This window comes from Peromyscus maniculatus, chromosome 20 (assembly GCF_049852395.1).
Source record: "Peromyscus maniculatus bairdii isolate BWxNUB_F1_BW_parent chromosome 20, HU_Pman_BW_mat_3.1, whole genome shotgun sequence".
Lineage (NCBI taxonomy): Eukaryota > Metazoa > Chordata > Mammalia > Rodentia > Cricetidae > Peromyscus > Peromyscus maniculatus.
Window position 1 is genome coordinate 4,448,765 of NC_134871.1, and position 19,553 is coordinate 4,468,317.

Consider the following 19,553-nt stretch of genomic DNA (forward strand, 5'->3'; position numbering starts at 1 on the left):
GTATACATAATAAATAAATAAATCTTAAAAAAAAAAAAAAAAAAGACACATGATGTCAGCCTCCGGCCTCCACATGCACACATGTGCACCACGCCCATGTATGCCTGCATACATACACACACACACAATCAATAATAAGTGAATACATAGAACAGGCTTAATAACTGCACTCTCTGCCCCACCTGGGTTATCCTTTCTGTGACCATGAAGCTATATAAAGAAGTCTACAACAAAAAACAAAACAGGTGTAAGAGTTCACTCTTCATTTTATTTGCATGTGCCAATGAATCACCCCAAATACTGACATCAAAAGAAAAACTTCAGTGTTAGCACTAATTTGTGGAAACAATCATTCTTTTAAACATCTAGCTTATTTGACCCTTGATTTTCAACTGTAAATTAAGGCATATATTTACATGCTTCTGCACAAGCTTGGGCCTTGAGTCGCCACTGCAGAAGTCATACAGTTCTATGCTATATACATCCTCGGCAAGTTCCGATGGACTTGGCTTCCACGTGGTTCCCCTTCAGTGAATCAGATACTTCATTTCGGAATAGATGAGAGGAAATATTATAGAGCACGCCTTGTACAGTACAGCACCACTACTGAATAGGGCTCGGGGTTTCGTGGCCCATGGCTCTGATTTAAAGCAGAAGTATGTGGCGTAGACGGCAACGGCAAAGAAGTGTCGGATCAACACCAGAGGGTGAGGAGACAGTCTGCAACAGAGAAGAATACAGAGTTAAAATTGCTCACGGAGGTCCTGATTCTGTGTCATCGGGAAAAGCTTAAGGCATCTACACTTGAGGACTTATCTGCATTTGATGACAAGAATGACTCTTAAGTCATTGTTTTCAGCTGTTTTCTTCCACTACTCTTGAGATCCAAAATGAAGTACAAAATAGCCCACTGCAGTCTGGGTCTGGCATCAGTACTGATACTCTGATTACAGATCAGTAAGAGGTGCCTTGAAGAATTTCACTTCTCAGACTTCCCAAGGATACATCTGCACTAGCAAAACTACTACTGAACTTCAAGCCAGTGAGATGAGTATCTGAACCCAGAGTTCTCCATTATCCTTGGCTCCTGTAGATCAGACGTGAAGACACCACAGGTGAAAACCACGCTTCACATTTACTTAGAGAGGCAGGTTAGCCACCTTGTTCCATTTCTAATCAGTGTCTGCATCCTGGAGGACAGCACAGTGCTAACTGTTGCTCTTTGTTCATTACTTGATGCCACTTTTTAAACGTGCATGTGCGCGCGCGCGCGCGCGCGCGCGCGCGCGCACACACACACACACACACACACACACACACACACACACACACTCCATAGCACACATGTGGAGGTCAGAGGACTACTTTGTAGAGTCCATTCTTCCTCATGGGTTCTAGGGATGGAACTAAGGATGCCAAGCTTTTGCAGCAGGCACTTTACCCACTGAGACACACCCTGGCCTCTTGGGGCTCCTCGTGACCAGGATACTAATGGGTAAGAGAATATAACTAAATGTCCGTGGAGTAAAGACTGGCATAAACTGTTCCCCTTCTGCTGTTAGAACTTACACAGAAAGCAGCCCAACAGGACCCGTCACACATTCTCCACCAAGTTTAAAATAAAGAAAGCAAGCTTTTCGTAGTTGATGCAAGGAATCTAAAAGAAAATGTAGAAATTATTACATACTTTTCTTAGCACGTTAGTAATTAAGTCAGAAAAAATAATGAAGATATAAAAATGCCAAACATGACAATTTATTAAAAGTCCTAGAGTTCAACAAACAGAAGTTCTTTTACATTCTCAAATTAATATTATAAGTGGTAATATGAGTATGAATACTCTGTTTCTGTTAATTCTACTAATACCTAAGTATTAGGTCTTATGAGATACCTTCAAATAGTTATGATTTTGTTGTAAATTAATTAAATGACACCAAATAGTTTGTAAGCACTTACTATAAAAACACAATACTAGCAACAAAATTCCCAGGTTCTGGGATGCCTAACCCATAGTGCTGAGTTAGCATTAGTTATCAAGAAATGAATCTCTGCCTTATATCCACATAACTTTTTAATATGTTTTGAAGCCTTCAAAACATAATAACTAACTAACAATAAATAACCTCTTTTTTCCCCCAGACAGGGTTTCTCTGTGTAGCCCTGGCTGTCCTGGAACTCACTCTGTAAACCAGACTGGCCTTGAACTCACAGAGATCCGCCTGCCTCTGCCTCTGCCTCTGCCTCCCAAGTTCTGAGATTAAAGGTGTGCACCACCACCCCAGCTAGAGTTTTCTTCACAAGATTTTTTTAAGGATGAAATATGGTAAACTTTTGTTCCATACAGTTTTTTCCTCCCCTGATCTGTCATTAACTCTATAATATTGTTGGCAGCTTTGATATGTAAGAATTCAAGCACTTAAGAAAACTCAAAACTTAAATTCTTTTCCTCTTATTTGCCCAAGCAGCCACTTTAACTTCCGCTCCAATTCAGCAGCTCTGCCTTGCAAATCACAATAGATGAGCTGTTGGTGCTGGATGACTCTCGCCTACAGGAAGCACTTCTGTCCCATCAACTACGGGAAACACTTCTGTCCCATCAACTATGGGAAGCACTTCTGTCCCATCAACTACGGGAAGCACTTCTGTCCCATCAACTATGGGAAGCACTTCCGTCCCATCAACTATGGGAGGCACTTCTGTCCCATCTCCTCTTCTAATAGGCACAAAGAAGCTCAAGCTAGGAGCTTGAAGCACCTCAAATCTAGATGTTTACTCTGTTTTGTCTGTTTCTTAAACAAATTTTTATTTAGTATTTTGAGTGTGACACAGGGGTAGGCGGTACAAATGCCAGTATCATTTGTTTTGAGACAGTGCGAGATCAGTGTCATTTGTTTTGAGATACAATCTTGGGTAGCTCAGGCTGACATCCCAGTCCTCCTGCCTCAGCCTCCTGAGGACCAGGAGGGCAAGTTTGCATCACCATGCCTAGCTCAGAATTTCAAAGTTTCATTATTAGGATGTTCAACTTATAGACAGAGTGGCCAACCTTTCTATGCTACAGAAAACAAAACAAAACACATGGCTATTTCTAATGAATGCCACTTGTGAACTGTAGCAGGAAAGAAGCCCCAACCTCAATTTGAAGCGCCTATTCATATCATAAATAATACTTCAAAAGAAATTCAAACCAGTGTAAGAAGTAAAAAGTCATACTGCTTTTCCATACCTGGCCAGAAAGGCCTTCTATCAGCATTTTAGCATGTAAGGACCTATCTGCTCTAGTCTGGACCACAGAAACTGAATGGATGTGTTACTGAGATACCACTAGGGATGTTTTCTCAGGAAAGCCAACAGCCTCCAGGTGAAGTGGTAGATACATGATGCTCAGACACTACAAAGAACTACCAAATTGGCAGTTGGCAAAGTTAAGTAAACTGTGGTTACAGACTAACTACTGTAACTACTAACTTTTGTAATTAAGTCCCTTACCCCAAGGAAACTTAAAACTCTGTACAAATAAGTGATGTTCACTTAAAAACATCTAAACTTACCATCTGTGGCAGAAAACAATTCATACAAAGCCTGAGCCAGCACATTCACAACAAAGGAATGGGTCCTTTTTCTTGACCAATAGAATGATTTTTTGGCCTAAAAATGAAAAATACCATTTATTACAAAGTTAAAAAGGGAAAAAAATCCTTAAGCTAATGTTTACAGTCTCCTCAAACTGTCCCAAGGCTGACCTGCAGGCAATATTACCAAACTCATTTTCAGAGCAATGGATCACAGGATACTGAAGCTAAGCTTACAGATGCAAGCAGAGTGGCCTGGACCAATTTGGTGTAACATGTACTAAAACCTACCAATTAAAGTCTCAGTTTGTAGTGGGATGCAGGAAAGTTGGATCCATGGCTGTGGAGCCTGCATGGGACTGGACTAGGCCCTCTGCATGGCAAGACAATTGTAGACCTTGAACTGCTTGGGGGCCCCCTGGTTGTAGGATTAGAATCCATCCCTGGTGCATGAGCAGGCTTCCTGGAGCCCACTACCTATGATGGCACACCTCGTGCAGCCTTGAGGCTGGGGGAAGGGCTTGGACTTGCCTCTACTGGATGTACCTCCCTATGGGAGGCCTTGCCTTCTCATGGTGGCAAGTGGGGAGGTGCGTTGGGAAGGGGAGGCTTGGGGGGGCCGGAGGAGGGAAGAGGGGGATCTTGGTGTATAAAATTAATGAAAAAATTTTCTTAATTAAGAAAAAGAAAGAAAGAAAGAAAGAAAGAAAGAAAGAAAGAAAGAAAGAAAGAAAGAAAGAAAGAAAGAAAGAAAGAAAAGAGAGAGGGAAGGAAGGAAGGAAGGAAGGAAGGAAGGAAGGAAGGAAGGAAGGAAGGAAGGAAGGAAGGAAGGAAGGAAGGAAGGTAGGTAGGTAGGTCTCAGTTTGGACATCAGGCTCATTAAACCTGAACAAGAACCATTATAAAACACAAGCTTCGCCGGGCGGTGGTGGCGCACGCCTTTAATCCCAGCACTCGGGAGGCAGAGCCAGGTAGATCTCTGTGAGTTCGAGGCCAGCCTGGGCTACCAAGTGAGTTCCAGGAAAGGCGCAAAGCTACACAGAGAAACCCTGTCTCGAAAAACCAAAAAAAAAAAAAAAAAACACAAACTTCTAAGTACAGATTCCCACCAGGGTCCCATGCATCTCAGCCCTAGAGAGAAATGTATTTTGAGCTGTTTGCGGGGAGGAAAACTCTAGATTCTTACCTGGAAAACAGCATCATCATCATAAAGGTCAGGAATGCCTTTTAACAGTTTTCTCCATAATTTTACATCTTTTAAAGCAACTGTCATTCCTCCGCCAGTAAGAGGATGCCTCAGGTTATATGCATCTCCCAGAAGAAGAACACCTGAGGAAGGAGAACCAAGAGCATGAAACCCTGCACAACTCTTTGAGACCAAAAAGTTAGTGCTATCGAACTTATGACTGACGTGAGCTAAAATATCCCAAGAATGAATTATAATTAAATTTGCTGTCTGAAAAACTTACAACCTGTATCTCAACAAAGCTATGGCCAAATTAAAATATACATATAATAAGTTCTGTTGTCTATAAGGATAAAACTAAATATTAAACACATAGCCTGCCAGGCATATGGTATGTAGTTCAAGGTCATCCTCAATCATATAGTTTTAGTCTGGGTTTTATTAGACCTTTTCTTCAAAAGTGGGGGGAAAAAGTGGGAGAGTGGGTACTGGAGAGAGGGCTTAGCAGGTAAGAGTGCTCGCTGTTCTTGCAGAGAGGACCTGTTTGGTGCTCAGCACCCACGGGGTCCCCTCTGTAGCTCCAGCTCCAAGGATCCCGACACCCTCTTTAGCCTCTGAGGCCCTGCACACACATGGCAAGCACACATGTAAGTAAAAATAAAAATAAATCTTTAGCCAAGCATGGTCTTGCACAACTTCAATCCAGCACTCAGGAGGCAGAGACTGGTGAATCTCTGTGAGTTTGAGGTCAGACTGGTCTACAGAGCAAGTTTCAGGCCAGGCAGGACTGCAGGGTAAGACCCTCCAAAAAGCAAATAATAAACCTTTCAAATATGAATTGAAAACACAACGGTACCCCAGCTGTCAATCACTATGACACCTGCCCCAAATGCCAGTCACAGGAATCTACCTGTGGTCCTAGAAATGCCACCATACCTCAGCCATCCTCGGGCAGGCTTTACAGATCCCATTACCTCTTAGTCCCTCTTCTCACTGTCCACCTTCCAGACCCAGTGCAGCTTTATAGCCAAGCAATGTCTGCCCTAACCACCCTTCTACTTCAGAACCGCCCTCCCAGCCCTGGCCACCCTGAAACAGTGAATCTGTGGTACCAGTGATGGAGTTATCAATACCACTGTGAACTCATCTTCATGCTCTTATAGAAAAGTGGCTTCTCCAGGTCAACAGGTAACTTTTCAATCCTTTGTTGTACTCTGAATGACTGCATGGTGTCTTCCACAAAGCCAGAGTGGAATTATATTATATGATATAATTATATAATAAAACCCTGATGTTGGAAACACGTTAAGGTACCGAATGTTCCTTCTCCTGCTCTTTTTGGCTGTGTGAACTTAAGTACTCCAAGGTCACCAAGTCTCGGTTTCATGTTATGGCCTGACCACAAATCTAATCCCATGTCATCTGAAGTAATGGCAGCATTATAAAATAATGCTAAGAGGTACCTCGTTTGTTCACTGGGGAGGGAGGAAGGAAGCTTGCTGGCATGGTCCGCAGACGAGAGTTCTGAGAGGCCTCCAGGAATGGCTCCTTCAGGTGGTCTGCAATCAATCCCATCCAACCAAATAAGTGGTGTTGCGCATTTCAGTCAACTTAGCACACATCTTCTTATCAGGCATAAAAGAATACTTAACTGTGTATGTGTTGCGTCTTTTACACAGTTCCTTGCAACAAGCCACCAATTACCTACTTTATTAATAAAATTATCTATTAAGTACCTCATTATTCATGTTAAGGAATGACTAAGGAATCTAAAAGAAAACAGATGTAAATACAGCTGAACAGAACAGAGATTAGAGGAAGAAATGACTCAAATTCACCTGAGATGAGACAGGAGCAACCATGTTAACTGACAGCTGTCAGTCTTTAGCTTTTACCATCCACATATTCTGATACCACAGGAAATACACTGCCAGTTCACAAACAGCTGTGCTTATCCCTGGGCAGCTTTAGACACTGCTGTAGGGAACTGGGAAGAGGCCTTTGTGAGCCCGGCTGCAGACGATAGCTTACAGTGAAAGGAACATCTATTTCTTACCGGGTATTTGGGGGTATATTTGTTCAGCCATGTATTCTCTTAAGTTCCTTGGCATTTCTCCACGAATGTCAACAAGTACTCGGGTTTCATTGGCTGAAATCTGGTAGATAAGAACTGGACTTGGATTGACCAGAACAAGCTCCGCAAAATTGGCTTTAAACTGTGGTGCATTCTAAAAATAAAGGAAGAGAAAATATTGTAATAATTTTCAAATTTCAGGTGACTTGTATTTTTCTACAGTTACCACTCCTCCATACCTTCATAAGGAAGCCAACAAAATGAGAGGAAACAGAAACTTTGTTGGAGATGAGGTTCTTCCTGAACTTGGAGAAAAGCCCGTCTGCAACAACCGTCAAAGGGGCCCGGAGCTCCTGCAACACAGAGGAAGAGCACCCAGCCAATGGTTAGATGCACCCAAAGGCCCGTCCTTCCAAAACAAAGAGTGCTCAGGAAAATACTTAAATACAGTATGTTCTTACAAAAGGCACCAAAGCATCCTGTGGATTTAAGAGAATGAAGCCCTGAAGGCGATACTTCCTGAGTCCCTGGAGGTCATCTCCCTTTGCACCCAAACTATCAAAACTCTCCACCATAATGGACAAGAGGAAGAACTTCAAGGCAAACATGGGCCACGGAAGACTGAAACTTACCACAAACTTTAACAACTACCCAGATTCATTATCAAATTACCTACTTTCACGTGGTGCTGTTTAATGAGCGGCCAGACAGAAGATGTAGTTTCAAACACATGACAATGTGTATTGATATTACTACATTGTGAGCAAAGAACACCTGGTAACCCTATCAAAGTTCAGTTTCTAGGAAGGGATGACCCTGTAGAACAGTCTAGAAGGGCTCTTCCGCCTCTTTCTCTTTAACAGACCAACATTAGCATAAACTAGAAACTATTTGACTGTTACTTGCTTTCAACATTTTCCTAATTCTGACTATAACAACTTGTACAGTAACAATACTGTACACACAGCGCCATCCCTGAGACCCACATAAAGTGGAAGGAGAGAACCAACAGCACTAGTGGTCTTCTGACACACACACACACTCACACATACACTCACACACACACACACACACTCACACACACTCACACACACACACACACACGCTCACTCATACAGAACTGTAAGGTGTGCAGATCTCACTCACCTTGGTGTCTCCGGTCTCCCTGTCCTTGTACTGCACTCCTCTCACGGCGCCATCCTCCTCCAGTAACTGAAGCACGACGCCCTCTATAAACTTGACACTAACGGAGGAACAGAAATACGCTGCTAGAGGATCACACTTGAGCAACTGCCCTTAACTATGATACAGTCTTTACTCTCTACCTCTTGCACTCACAGGAATAGGACACATGTATGTGCATGTGTGTACACAGCAAAAAGCCACCAGCATGTGTATAATTGTGTGTAGTTTTCCCTTTGTAATGTACAACAAACACATATTACAAATGTAATTATTCTTAAAGTATTTTTAAAGTTGTATCATGTCTTTAATCATTCATTAAAAAAAAGAATACAGAGAAAATACTCTAATACAGTCAGACATAAACAGGAAGAATTATTTAAAAAAGTAATTATATTTGGAAAAAAGTAATTATATTTGCTAAGTGGACACAGTATTGAAATTGAAAAGCTCATCAGAGATTTCTTTGTGCAGTGGACAGTGATTAATACAGAAACTCACAACTGGTCAAAAAGTAAGAGAGTAAGCGTCCATGGCACGCTCAGCCACAAATGGGGCATCTATATCATGCCCCTCCCTAGGCTCAGAAGTCACTGCACAGAGCAGGCAGAGTGTAAGAGCCAAAGGCTGGGGAGGACACAGTGGGACCCCTGCACTCCTGAGCCCACAGCGGCTGCGGCTGCCTGCACAAGACAAGCCGCTCCACATCCAGCATGGAGAGGAGGGACTCGGGAGCACCCAGCCCACAGATGCAATGAACAGTTGATGGCTGCTCAGGAAGAGAAAATCGGCTTTCGTTAGGCTGTGGTATCTGATAGGTTGACCATGCTCTGATGGATAGCCTCGTATCCATGAGTATATAAGCAGGACAAATTGTACTCAGTGAGCCATTAAAAAATAAAATAAAAAAGGACATGAAGGTGGGAGTGATAAAGACATGGCGGGGTAGATCTGGGAGGAATCAGGGTAAATAAGATCAAAATATACTGTATGCATGTATCAAATTCTCAAAGAATTGATTACATATTTTTAAAATATAAATAGCATATGACAAATTTAAAAAGTAATCCTATCTGTCAGAAAGATCCTAACTTTTCTATTTGAGGCATTTTCCCACTTTTACACAATGAACACTCTACCTCTGTGCACGCCAAACATTTTAGCCCCAAGGAAAAGTCCACTGACTTCTTCACTCTGTCAACACACAGGCCTGTCAACCACATGGGTGCTCTCATATTTAGAACTTCCTTAACTAGCACTAAAAGATGACAGGCAAATACAAGTTAAGAATCAAGACAAGCAGCCAGTCCTGACAGACTGGGTTCTCAGGGAAAGTAGAACAGGGATTTCTTCTGGCCGTCCTCTGTTCTTTCTAGAAAAGGTATTATAACCACAAACACAGACTCAAATGGGCACACATGGGCAGATGCTCTAGCTACACCACTTAAGCCCAGCCTCTAAATTTCAATCAAATAATAATCATCTAATTCTTACTTAAAGTAAAATTCTCTTAATATTCTTTACAGAAGCACTGAACATATTTTAATTATGGATTATTATATTATACCTATGCCATCTAGACCATGCCAAAAATTTTCATGAACACTGATGAAATCTCGCTTGTAGAAAAGGACATATTTTATTTGATTACACATGAGCATGTGTGCAGATGCCTGAGGAAGGCAGGAGAGGGCATCAGACCCTCTGAATCTGGAGCTACAGGTGGTTGTGAGCCATCTGGGTGCCGGGAACCAAACTCCAGTCCTCTGCGAGAACAGGAAGTACTCTCTGGTTAAGCATCGCCAGGGCCCAGGTTGGATTCCGTCACATTATCTGTTCAAAGCTGTGCTCTTACTTGGGCTCTGCCATAGCTGCTTTCCGGAGACTCATGATGAATTTGCCATGGTGGAAAGCAACTCCACTCTGCACTTGGTTGTCCTCTGACACCGGGTACGGGATTTGAACTTCAGACCTGCTCTCATAGTCATGCACTATGTAGCCGTGTACAAGATGGGCATTAAAACCCTCTACTGTATCTGCAAAAAAGTTCAGTTCAAACAATTTTAGTAATATGCTGAGAGTTACCAAGAAAGGCACCAAGACACAGATATTGAAAATAAAGCTCTGCCTTACAAAGCTGTAAAACCAGTTGGAGAACTAAACAACTGATACAACTATTACAAAAATCTTCAATGTTTTCAGAAGACAAATCCACAGCTGCATTTCAAGTTAATAGCAGTCATTCGGGTCTGTGACTGCTTCACCTCAGACACAATCAAGAAAAGCAACACAAAATGAAATAAGCCACCATCCTCCCTGAGTGAATCTGCTCTCTTCACAAAGCTACAGAACACAGCTGATCCTCCTTAACATGCATCCCAATGTAGAAACACAGGAAGAGGGTCGGAGAAAAGAGGAGGGAGGGGAAAGAAAAAAATAAAATTTCAGTAAAACTATTTTTAAAGGCCCCAATTTATACATAAAGTTTCAGTATATGAAAAGTAGATTTCCCCAACCAAACAGAATGGTTAGTTCCTAAATGTGGATGGTTCCTACTGTATTTGAAAATTGATTCAAGATAAACTGCAGAATAATTTTAGTAAATCTAAACCAGAAAGCAAGACATTCTTAGCTTTTTTACATTTAAGACAATAATATATATATTTTTTTAAGAGCCATTTGAAATTTTGAAAAATTTAAAAATTAGTGGCAATTAAGTGTTTTAGGAAAAATATTAAATAAAAGAAAGCATCACTATTTGTGCATAAAATTTACTCACTAAAAATATTAATATGCAAAAACTAACAAAAAGTGTAGCAATGATTCATACAAAGTAGTATAGAGGCAGTGAACAAACTGGAATAAACCTGGAGTGTTGGCATGTGCCTGAAACTTCAGTACTGGGAGTAGGACAAAACTTGAAAAGATTTGTCCCAGGATCAAAACAAATTCATGTTTTTTGTTTTTTGTTTTTTTTGTTTTTTTTTTGGTTTTTCAAGACAGGGTTTCTCTGTGTAGCTTTGCGCCTCTCCTGGGACTCACTTGGTAGTCCAGGGTGGCCTCGAACTCACAGAGATCCGCCTGGCTCTGCCTCCCGAGTGCTGGGATTAAAGGCGTGCGCCACCACCGCCCGGCCAAATTCATGTTTTTAATATGTCATTCATTTTTATTTTGTTTTACCTACACATATGTGTGTGTCCACATGCATGCCTGGTACCTATGGAGTCCAGAGAGCATCAGATTCCCTGGAAGTGTAGTTTCAGATGATTGTTAAGACATTGTGTGAGTGCTGGGAACCAAACCCAGGTCCTCTGCAAGAGCAGCACACAATTATCCTGTGTATGGAAGTAAGCCATCCACTACAGTCACACATGAGAAATCCAGGCCTGGCATGGCGGTGAGCACCTTTCCTTCCAGTAGAGAGGCAGGCAGATCTCTCTGAGGCCAGCCTGGTCTATATTGTAAATTCCAGGCTAGCCATGGCTACATACCCTGACCCCCTATCTACAAAAAAAAACAAAATAAAGAAATCCAAACACAGCTTTGTGTTCTGACTTCATGCAAAGTTCTGAACTTCAAGCTGAAGAAAACCAACAACAAAACAATGAAAGTCAAAAGCTAAACGAGAGTTCTAGAAATAAACGTTATCAAAAAACCACAGGAGACACAGGAAGTTTCAAATACATAAAAAAATTAAGTATGTGCATAACACAGGACTTTCATGGATAAGAAGTCTATCCTGAAATATGTCGATTCTCCCAAAATTGAACTCTATATTCCATTTTTTAAATCATAATCTTGGGTATGTTGTTTTTCCATAAAGCTTAAAAAAATCTGACTCTAAATTATATTTTAAAAAAGGGTGGAGGGTCTAACAAAACCCAAGATAATGCTAAAGAAAATAAAGTTGAAGGTAGTGAATACTAGATACTAGACATGGTATAGGCATACAGAACTTAAGTTATAATGCATTAGTTACAAGACTTATGGGTATTAAGTGCAATCTATATGGCAATCAGTCCACAATCCAGGATGGATCACTTGATATTATATTAGAAAGCCTTTATCTGCAATGTAACCATTCCAAGAAATTCTATCATACGTAGCTCATCAAACCTTAAGGGGAGTAAACATAGTTAATGTTTAAAGGACTCTTATTGGTGACAGTAAACATAGACTGCATAAATACTTGGAAGACTGTCCCCAGTACAAACTTGGATGGGCTGAAAGACTGGCTCAACAGTTAAGAGTATGCTTTGCTCTTCTTCCAAAGGACCCAAGCTCAATTCCTCACAACCACCTGTAACTCCAGCTCCAGGGGTGTGGGGTACAACTCCTCCACAGGCACCTGTACTCACATGCATGCACAGACACACACACACACACACACACACGCACAGACACACACACACACACACACACACACACAAATAAATCTTAAAAAAAATAAAAAGAATCCACTGGGACTTGTAGCCACAACCATGCAGCTGTTTCCTGAGGCTAAGATTCATAAAATACTGTCTAGTCTTTAGTTTGAAATCATTTCTGATTGGCTGAAGTTAAAAGATAAGGTTAACAAAATCCTGCTTCTGGATATTGACACATTTGCTTGAAGTGCAAGATGGTCCGTCCTGTAAGGAACCTAAAAGGATAGCCATGGAAGCTTCCTTCTTTGCAAAGCCATGTTTTTGTTTGGGTCGAGGGCATGGCGTCTTTTGCTTTCCTCTGGGTTGTTTCTTCTGGGACCTGCTTTGGCTCCCCACCACCTCACTGATCTCTACTTGCACATCCCAGACCTCAGTCCTGGACTTCTTGGCAACAGTTCACCTTACCTAACTTCTATGGCCCTCCCCTTTCTCACACCTAACATCTGACTCATCAGGAGGTTCTACTCACTCTTCCTGCAAAGTAAATTCCCAGGTTGGGTCACACACCTCTCCTATTGTGACTGTGTCCTAATGTCATCAGCCCTGACTGACTGCGCAACAGCTTCCAGATAACCTTCTTCCTTGCCTTACCACACCATGATCTTTTTTATATTTTTATATTACTCAGAATATAGTTTTAGATGATATTCTTGATCACACACTTTTAAAAGCTTCCCTTTGGAGAAAAAACAAACAGGCAGAGCTTTACAGTGGACAACACAAGCCCACAGGATCGAGCCCTTCCTTCACACTATCTGCCACCTTCTCCAGTTGGCTTTCCTCCACTCACAACATGAAGGTCAAGTCAAGCAGGCTTGACAGCTCTTCCCAGAAGGCAAAAGCTAGGCCTGGAATTCATATCTCCTGACATCTCCAACGCTTACTCTCCTCACTCATTTTAATCAAAGGTAATCTCGCAATCAAAAATTATACTCACTCCCCAACTTGCTATTCTGCTCTTTCTGATTTTTCTCTAGTCCTTCTGATCTTCATATATGTTATCTACTTTTTAAAAAAATATATTATCCTTTAGCATTCCCTCTGTAACATCCACTAAGAGGTAGTCTCAGAAAGTAGAACAAAACCTATTTGTCAATGTTTGAAAAGTATTTGTTGGCAGGGTCATTCTCAGCCAGCCTGTGTGTTGATTCAAGTGTGGCTGCAGTCAACTGTGCCCTGAGCTCTCCACTTCTGGCTTCCTCTTAGCTGATAACAATAGGGATGACATTTCAGGGAGAAAGCTTATATGTTTATTTTTGTACTTGTCACTGACACTTAACAATTGTTATGTGTTTATAGGTATAATGTGATGGTTGAATCCATGTACCTTGACAATAAAATTGTGGAACTCAGTATATTCATCACCTTAAAAATTATATTTGCCAATCTCAGCCACAGTATCAGCTTTCCCTACTTTAGCATACATTTCCATAAAAATTACTCATATCAAATATCAAATACACCTGCATTGGCCTCCTATTCCTATCTAATTTTATTCTAGTTCTGTTTTCTGCCATTAAGTTAGTGTCTGAAGAAATGGTTCAGCTGCCTGGTCACTGGCTACTCTTCCAGAGGACCACAGTTCAGTACTCACAACCATCAGTAACTACAGATCCAGAGGATCCAACAAGCTCTTCTGGCTTCCTTGGGCACCAGGCACACATGTAATACGCAGAATATATGTAGGCAAAACACTCAAACATAAAATAGTATTTTTTTCTTAAGTTTTAAAATCTCATAAAAAAAAAATAATTTTCTATGGGTTGAGTGAGGATCTGGTTCAGGGTGCTTGCTTTGTAAGCCCAAGTCTCCGGGTTCAATCCCCAACATCAAAGGAAGGGAAAAAAGTTTTCTAGTTTTAATCGTTTAAGTCTTCCTCTCATTTCAGCTTGGCTTTTCTTGTCAATCCCATAGACTGCCAAGTCCAATGGTGATGGTTCTTCACTCATCTCACCCAGCATTTGATCAGTAAACATGGCACAGCTGTCCTTCCCTCCCTGGTACATATATACCCATGCCTTTCAAACCTATCGCTTAAGGAAAAAAACCTAGGGGCGTGTGTGTGTGTGTGTGTGTGTGTGTGTGTGTGTGTGTGTGTGTGTGTAATCTGTATCTCTTAATTTTATCATGTGTCCACTATAATTTGTTACCAGTCAGCATGTCAGTTAAAACCAACACCATCTTTAATTTGGGTTCAGAATGAGTTCTCCCAGACTCCTAACTTGACCCTTGCTACCCCACCATCACAATCTTATAGTCTATTTATTTATTTATTTATTTATTTATTTATTTTATTTATTTATTTTTTTTTTTTTGGTTTTTCAAGACAGGGTTTCTCTGTGTAGCTTTGTGCCCTTCCTGGAACTCACTCTGTAGCCCAGGCTGGCCTCCAACTCACAAAGATCCACCTGCCTCTGCCTCCTGAGTGCTGGGATTAAAGGCGTGTGCCACCATGGCCTGGCCTTATAGTCTATTCTTTTGGGTTTTGTTTTTTTGTTTGTTTGTTTGTTTGTTTTTTTGAGACAAGGCCTCTCTATGTATCCCTGGCTGTCCTAGAACTCTCTATGTAGGTCAGGCTGGCCTTGAACTCAGAGATACACCTGCCTGTGCCTCCCATGTGTTGGGATTAAATGTGTGGTACCATTCCTAGCTTATAGTCTATTCTTCATACTGTATCCATGGGTTTTTCCAAACACCATTGTAGATAGATGGCAACTTGTGACCCAAAGAACTACAAGGTGAATTCTGAATTGTGATCTTTCAACTGGTAAAGACATAACAAGAATTTTAAAAAGCAAAATAGAAAAAATTTCAGAAGTAGAGATGTAGCTCAGTGGTCAAATATGTATTTAGCATGTGTGGGCCTGAGTTTGAGCCCTAGGGCCACCAAAAAAAAAAGGGGGAACCATTTCCGTCAGACTGAAATATGTATGGCTACACTGAGGCACGATATGACATGAGTTACACTGTGCTGTGTCAAGTGAGCGGCTGCTGGGGAGTTGAAGCCACTGTTTCCAATGCGAAGGACTTCATGCCACACTCCTGCTCCTCTGCTCAGGAAGCCCTCCCTCCGTGACCTCGCTTCTGGCCCTCTCCAACCTTCAGATCAAGTCACCTTCTCGCTCCATCACCACCGCTTTCTCTATTGCCTCCTTTCCAGTTCCCTCCACAAAACAGAAGACAAGAACACAGAGCCTGCAACGCACCAAGTACTGTTTGGAATGGTCTACGTGTCCAAATTCACTTAATTCTCACAATATGTGAAGCAGAGAGTCTTCGAATGCCTTTCTTATAAATGAAGGAACAAATCGTACGCAGAAGGCTAAGCTACTTGGTTTAAAGTTAGTTACCAGGCAAGGCCATACAGCTTTGCAAAGCCAGAGCTGATACTCCAACCCAGGCAGTCGAGCTCTAGAACCAAGGCTTTTGACGAATGCGTCACCTTTCCATTCCTACCAGGCAGGAGGCTACTCACCTGACAGCTGGTTGTCTTTTGTGCTCTACTTTATCTGTCTGATCATCAGTACACATTGGACTCACTATAACACCTCATTCAAAGACAGCAGTAAACAAACATTTCCCAGCTGAATGTAAGAAGTTCTTAAGAAGATCGGAGGTAACAACACCACACCAGGAACATATTACACACTCTAAAAACGATATTCTGGGTACTGAATTTAATGTCTTCGTTTTTTGACATTACATTTTTTTAGACACTTCATTATCTCATTATGTCTAGGTAGCCTCTTCTTCTCATACTACGAATGTTTCCTTTCTCCTTTGCTCTTGTTTCACATCGTTTTTAGCAAATGTGAATTTTATAAGGAAAGGAGGAAAGCACAGTAGTCTAAGGTGAAGGGCACTTATTTCACCATCTCCCTCCTGAGAATCGGAGAGACCTACCTCCGAGGCCCAGTTCTTTGAGGACACAGTAGCCGCCAGGCTGCAGGAGTTCACCAACGATTCTGTCAGGCTCTTTTAAATCTCGCTCGATTACCGTCACCTTTCTTCCATCTCTGGAAAGAACCGTCGCCAAAGCAGATCCAAGTACACCAGACCCCACGATGATGACTTCCGGATCATTCAGGGAAGATGTCGATACTGAGGTAGCTGCTTCTGATGATGTTGTTTCTGAAACGTTGATTTCTTTTCTGCACTGTTAAAAAAAAAAAAAAAAAAAAAAAAGCTATTATGCTTTCAAATCTGTTGACTTAAATCATATCCCTACCACATAAACTAGTGGACTTCTACATCTTGAGCAAAAGGTAGACCGCAAACATCATTAAACCAAATCAATGGTATGTTCTTAAATCCAGACCATATATAAAAAATTAGTACCAAAATACTGGCTAAACAGAAATGCATACATCCCAATAAAATTAAACATATGTTCCTTTTTCTGGACACAGTAATTAAAAAGTATTGTATAATATGGGCATATTTAGAAATCCACACCAGGCCAGATACTATAAACGTCTATAGTGAGATTCAAAGCCACAACCTAGGACAAATCCCATCACTTAACCACTCAACTCTGCGAGCACATATTGAGCATCTACAGGTGCAGGTCTCTCACTTCTGACTTGCCATACATCAGTGAGACTCGACATCCTCCAGCAGCTCCCGCGTCTCCAGGTAAGGAGAAAGCCTGAAGTGGTCACGAAACGAAAGCAGCTTGACGGCTGACAACCCAGTTTTCCTACCCCACAAATTCTCTACACAGCACAGTGACAGCCATAGTACTCCAGCCCCCTGCACTAGAACTCAACCCCAAGGGGGGCGTTCTCTACAATACAAATACCGGAGTTTCCACCTTGAGAAATAAGGCCTCGTCTCCAACCCCCAGTTGCCATGCCCCCGAATAGGCAGTGCTACCCAAAAGGCTCCTAACAGACAGACCAACTCTAGACTAGTGGGAACAGCTGGTTACTTATGAGATGGTGATGCACCAGGCACTCTGCAAATAAGAAGTCACTTAACTCCCTGTCTACAAGCCATGGTGGTGACACACTCATCTAACAGAACAGAAACTGATTCTTACAGAAATCAGCCCATTCTCAAAGTGTCACTGCCAGAAGTGGCAGAGCTAAAATTCAGAGCCAAGTCCCTTTCTTCTATCAACTTTGCTCACCTGTACTGTGGACATGACAAAATGGAGCAGACCCAGAAGCCTGTGCTGCCCTGTGGGTAACTCATTCTATCTGGCCCTATCTTCTATGCCAAGTTGGGTACCCTGCTACAGTCTCATAGCAATATTTATGTTGTTGTTATTTAAAAATCAAGCATTGTTACTCTCACTCTTAAAGTCTTTCCAGTGTTCTTGGGGGGAAAGTTCAAATAGCCACTTGATCTGGCTTCTACTGTTCCCCCTCTTATCTGGCCCCCAGCGGCCTCCATCTTTCCCTGGCAGTAATAACATTATGAGTATTTAAAGACCCGGTCTTGGACACAGGACCATCGTTCAGTTATTGACTCGGGACATGACTGCACTGGTTTTATTCATTACTTCAAAGACTAGCAGGAGGGAGGATCTTTGCCCAAGCCTTTAAAGCATTGAGCATTTGTATTGCCTTTCAAACTGTTCTGTCCCTTTCCCCAGTCAGCTGTCACTTTTCTAAGTGGCCTTACCTGCCACACAATAATTTTTTCTCAGGTACCAATGTCATCCTTATCCAAGGATTTAAAGAAAAGCCACCCTGATTCTGTCCGCCAAATGAAATGCTAACATTTCCTATCAAATCAATATCCAACCCCTTATCTAAGGATCAGCCAACACTAAATGAAAAAAACCCTCTTGATCTTTCCTAAAAATCAAAGATCACAATCTGGAACTTTTTAAAAAAAAAAAAAAAATCAACCAAATGCGAATAGTGACGTTTCTAAGCCGTCGTCACTTGCTTGCCTTTTCATGAAACCGTAAACTTCAGTGACCCCGATCTTAAGTTTAAAATAAGATGCCCCTCATTTGCCCACCGTGGAATCAGCCTACCTTATTGGACTCCAGCTCCTCTTTCTTTTCTGACTCAGGGGGTGACTTGGCCCATAAGAAGCCAATAAGAGGCAAAGCCGAGAGAATATCCGAGAAGGCAGCGAACTGGGAGCCGCTTTGCTGGCGCCCGAGGAGGCCCGCGTTTCGATGGCGACAGCGGTAGGAGAGCACCAGGCCCAGAGACAGGAACACCACCACGCACAGCAGGAGCTCCTTGTTGGCCAGGGTGACATCCCCGCATTTCTTATAAAAATAGGTGAACGTGGCAATGCCAAGAAAAGTCCACATGGTTCAAAAGGCTTCTTTGGTGGCTGAGGATTTTTGGTTTTTTGTGGTTTTTTTTTTTTGGGGGGGGGTGTCTTTTTTTTTTCCTCGGGAGGGTTTTGGTGATTAAGACGTTCTCTCCAAAATGTAGTTGTCAAAAGGGGGCGCGGGACACTGGCCCAACTCCTTCCTGTCAATAGTTTCAGAGTCAGACGAGATCAATTCGTGAAACCATGGAGAGTACAAATGTATCTTAAGTTGTCCGAGACTTAGAAAGCAGCATTTAAAGCCTGCCTACAGCTCCTGATCAGATCATTCGGCCAGCTGACAGACGGGTCTCTCTCTCTCTTTCAATCTCGCTATTGGGCAGAGGAGGGGGTACGAGTGTGGCTGTGCGTACACTTGGATGTCCGCTCCTCGGGCTCTAAGTGGTCTATTGTCAGCAGCCGCAGGGGCTCGGCGGGAAGGAGTTGGCGAAGAAGGATCAGGGTGCTGGGAAAGCCGCCCCTAAGCGACACTGCCCGGCAGCCTTCTCCAACCAACAGAAGACCCGGCCCCGGAGTCCCGAAGCCGGGCTGGAGCGGGGCGGCGCAGCTCTCCCCGGAGACCTCTCCTGGGCAAGCCCCGAAGTCACGGCCCGGAACCTGCCCGACCGCCACTTGCCTTCCTCGAGGGTGAATGGCTGTCTCCGGAGAGCGTCCGTCAGGGCTCGGCGAGGACGACGCCGGACCGCCAGGTCGCCAGCATCCCTCGCGGACAGTAACCAGAGTAACCACCGCGCGCCCCGCTCGCACCTCGGCCCCACGCGCTCCAACCACCCGGCGGGCTCGGCCCAGCCGAGGGACCAGGGGGCGGGGCT

General features: G+C 42.6%; 1 protein-coding gene across 1 annotated transcript; it reads right to left on the minus strand.

Annotated features, from left to right (window-relative positions):
- Nucleotides 1-248: 248 nt before the first annotated feature.
- On the minus strand, nt 249-19,532 carry Sqle (squalene epoxidase). The gene is made up of 11 exons (XM_006990658.4): nt 18,431-19,532; nt 16,345-16,597; nt 9,870-10,050; nt 7,979-8,075; nt 7,072-7,185; nt 6,815-6,986; nt 6,222-6,317; nt 4,759-4,901; nt 3,552-3,648; nt 1,570-1,657; nt 249-720 (listed from the first exon to the last, which is right to left on the minus strand). Exons 1-11 carry the CDS (start codon nt 18,716-18,718, stop codon nt 528-530), a joined length of 1,722 nt encoding a protein of 573 aa, XP_006990720.1. The 5' UTR covers nt 18,719-19,532; the 3' UTR covers nt 249-527.
- Between the last annotated feature and the right edge of the window lie 21 nt (nt 19,533-19,553).

Excerpts from the sequence above, each read along its gene's own strand:
- Sqle (XM_006990658.4), bottom strand. The coding sequence starts at position 18,718 with ATGTGGACTTTTCTTGGCATTGCCACGTTCACCTATTTTTATAAGAAA. Across the intron at positions 8,076-9,869 it reads GCAGCTATGGCAGAGCCCAA|TGTCAAGTTTATAGAGGGCG; the intron begins GTAAGAGCACAG and ends TTCCTCCGTTAG. Across the intron at positions 4,902-6,221 it reads CTCCCCAGTGAACAAACGAG|GTGTTCTTCTTCTGGGAGAT; the intron begins GTACCTCTTAGC and ends CTCCTTCCTCAG.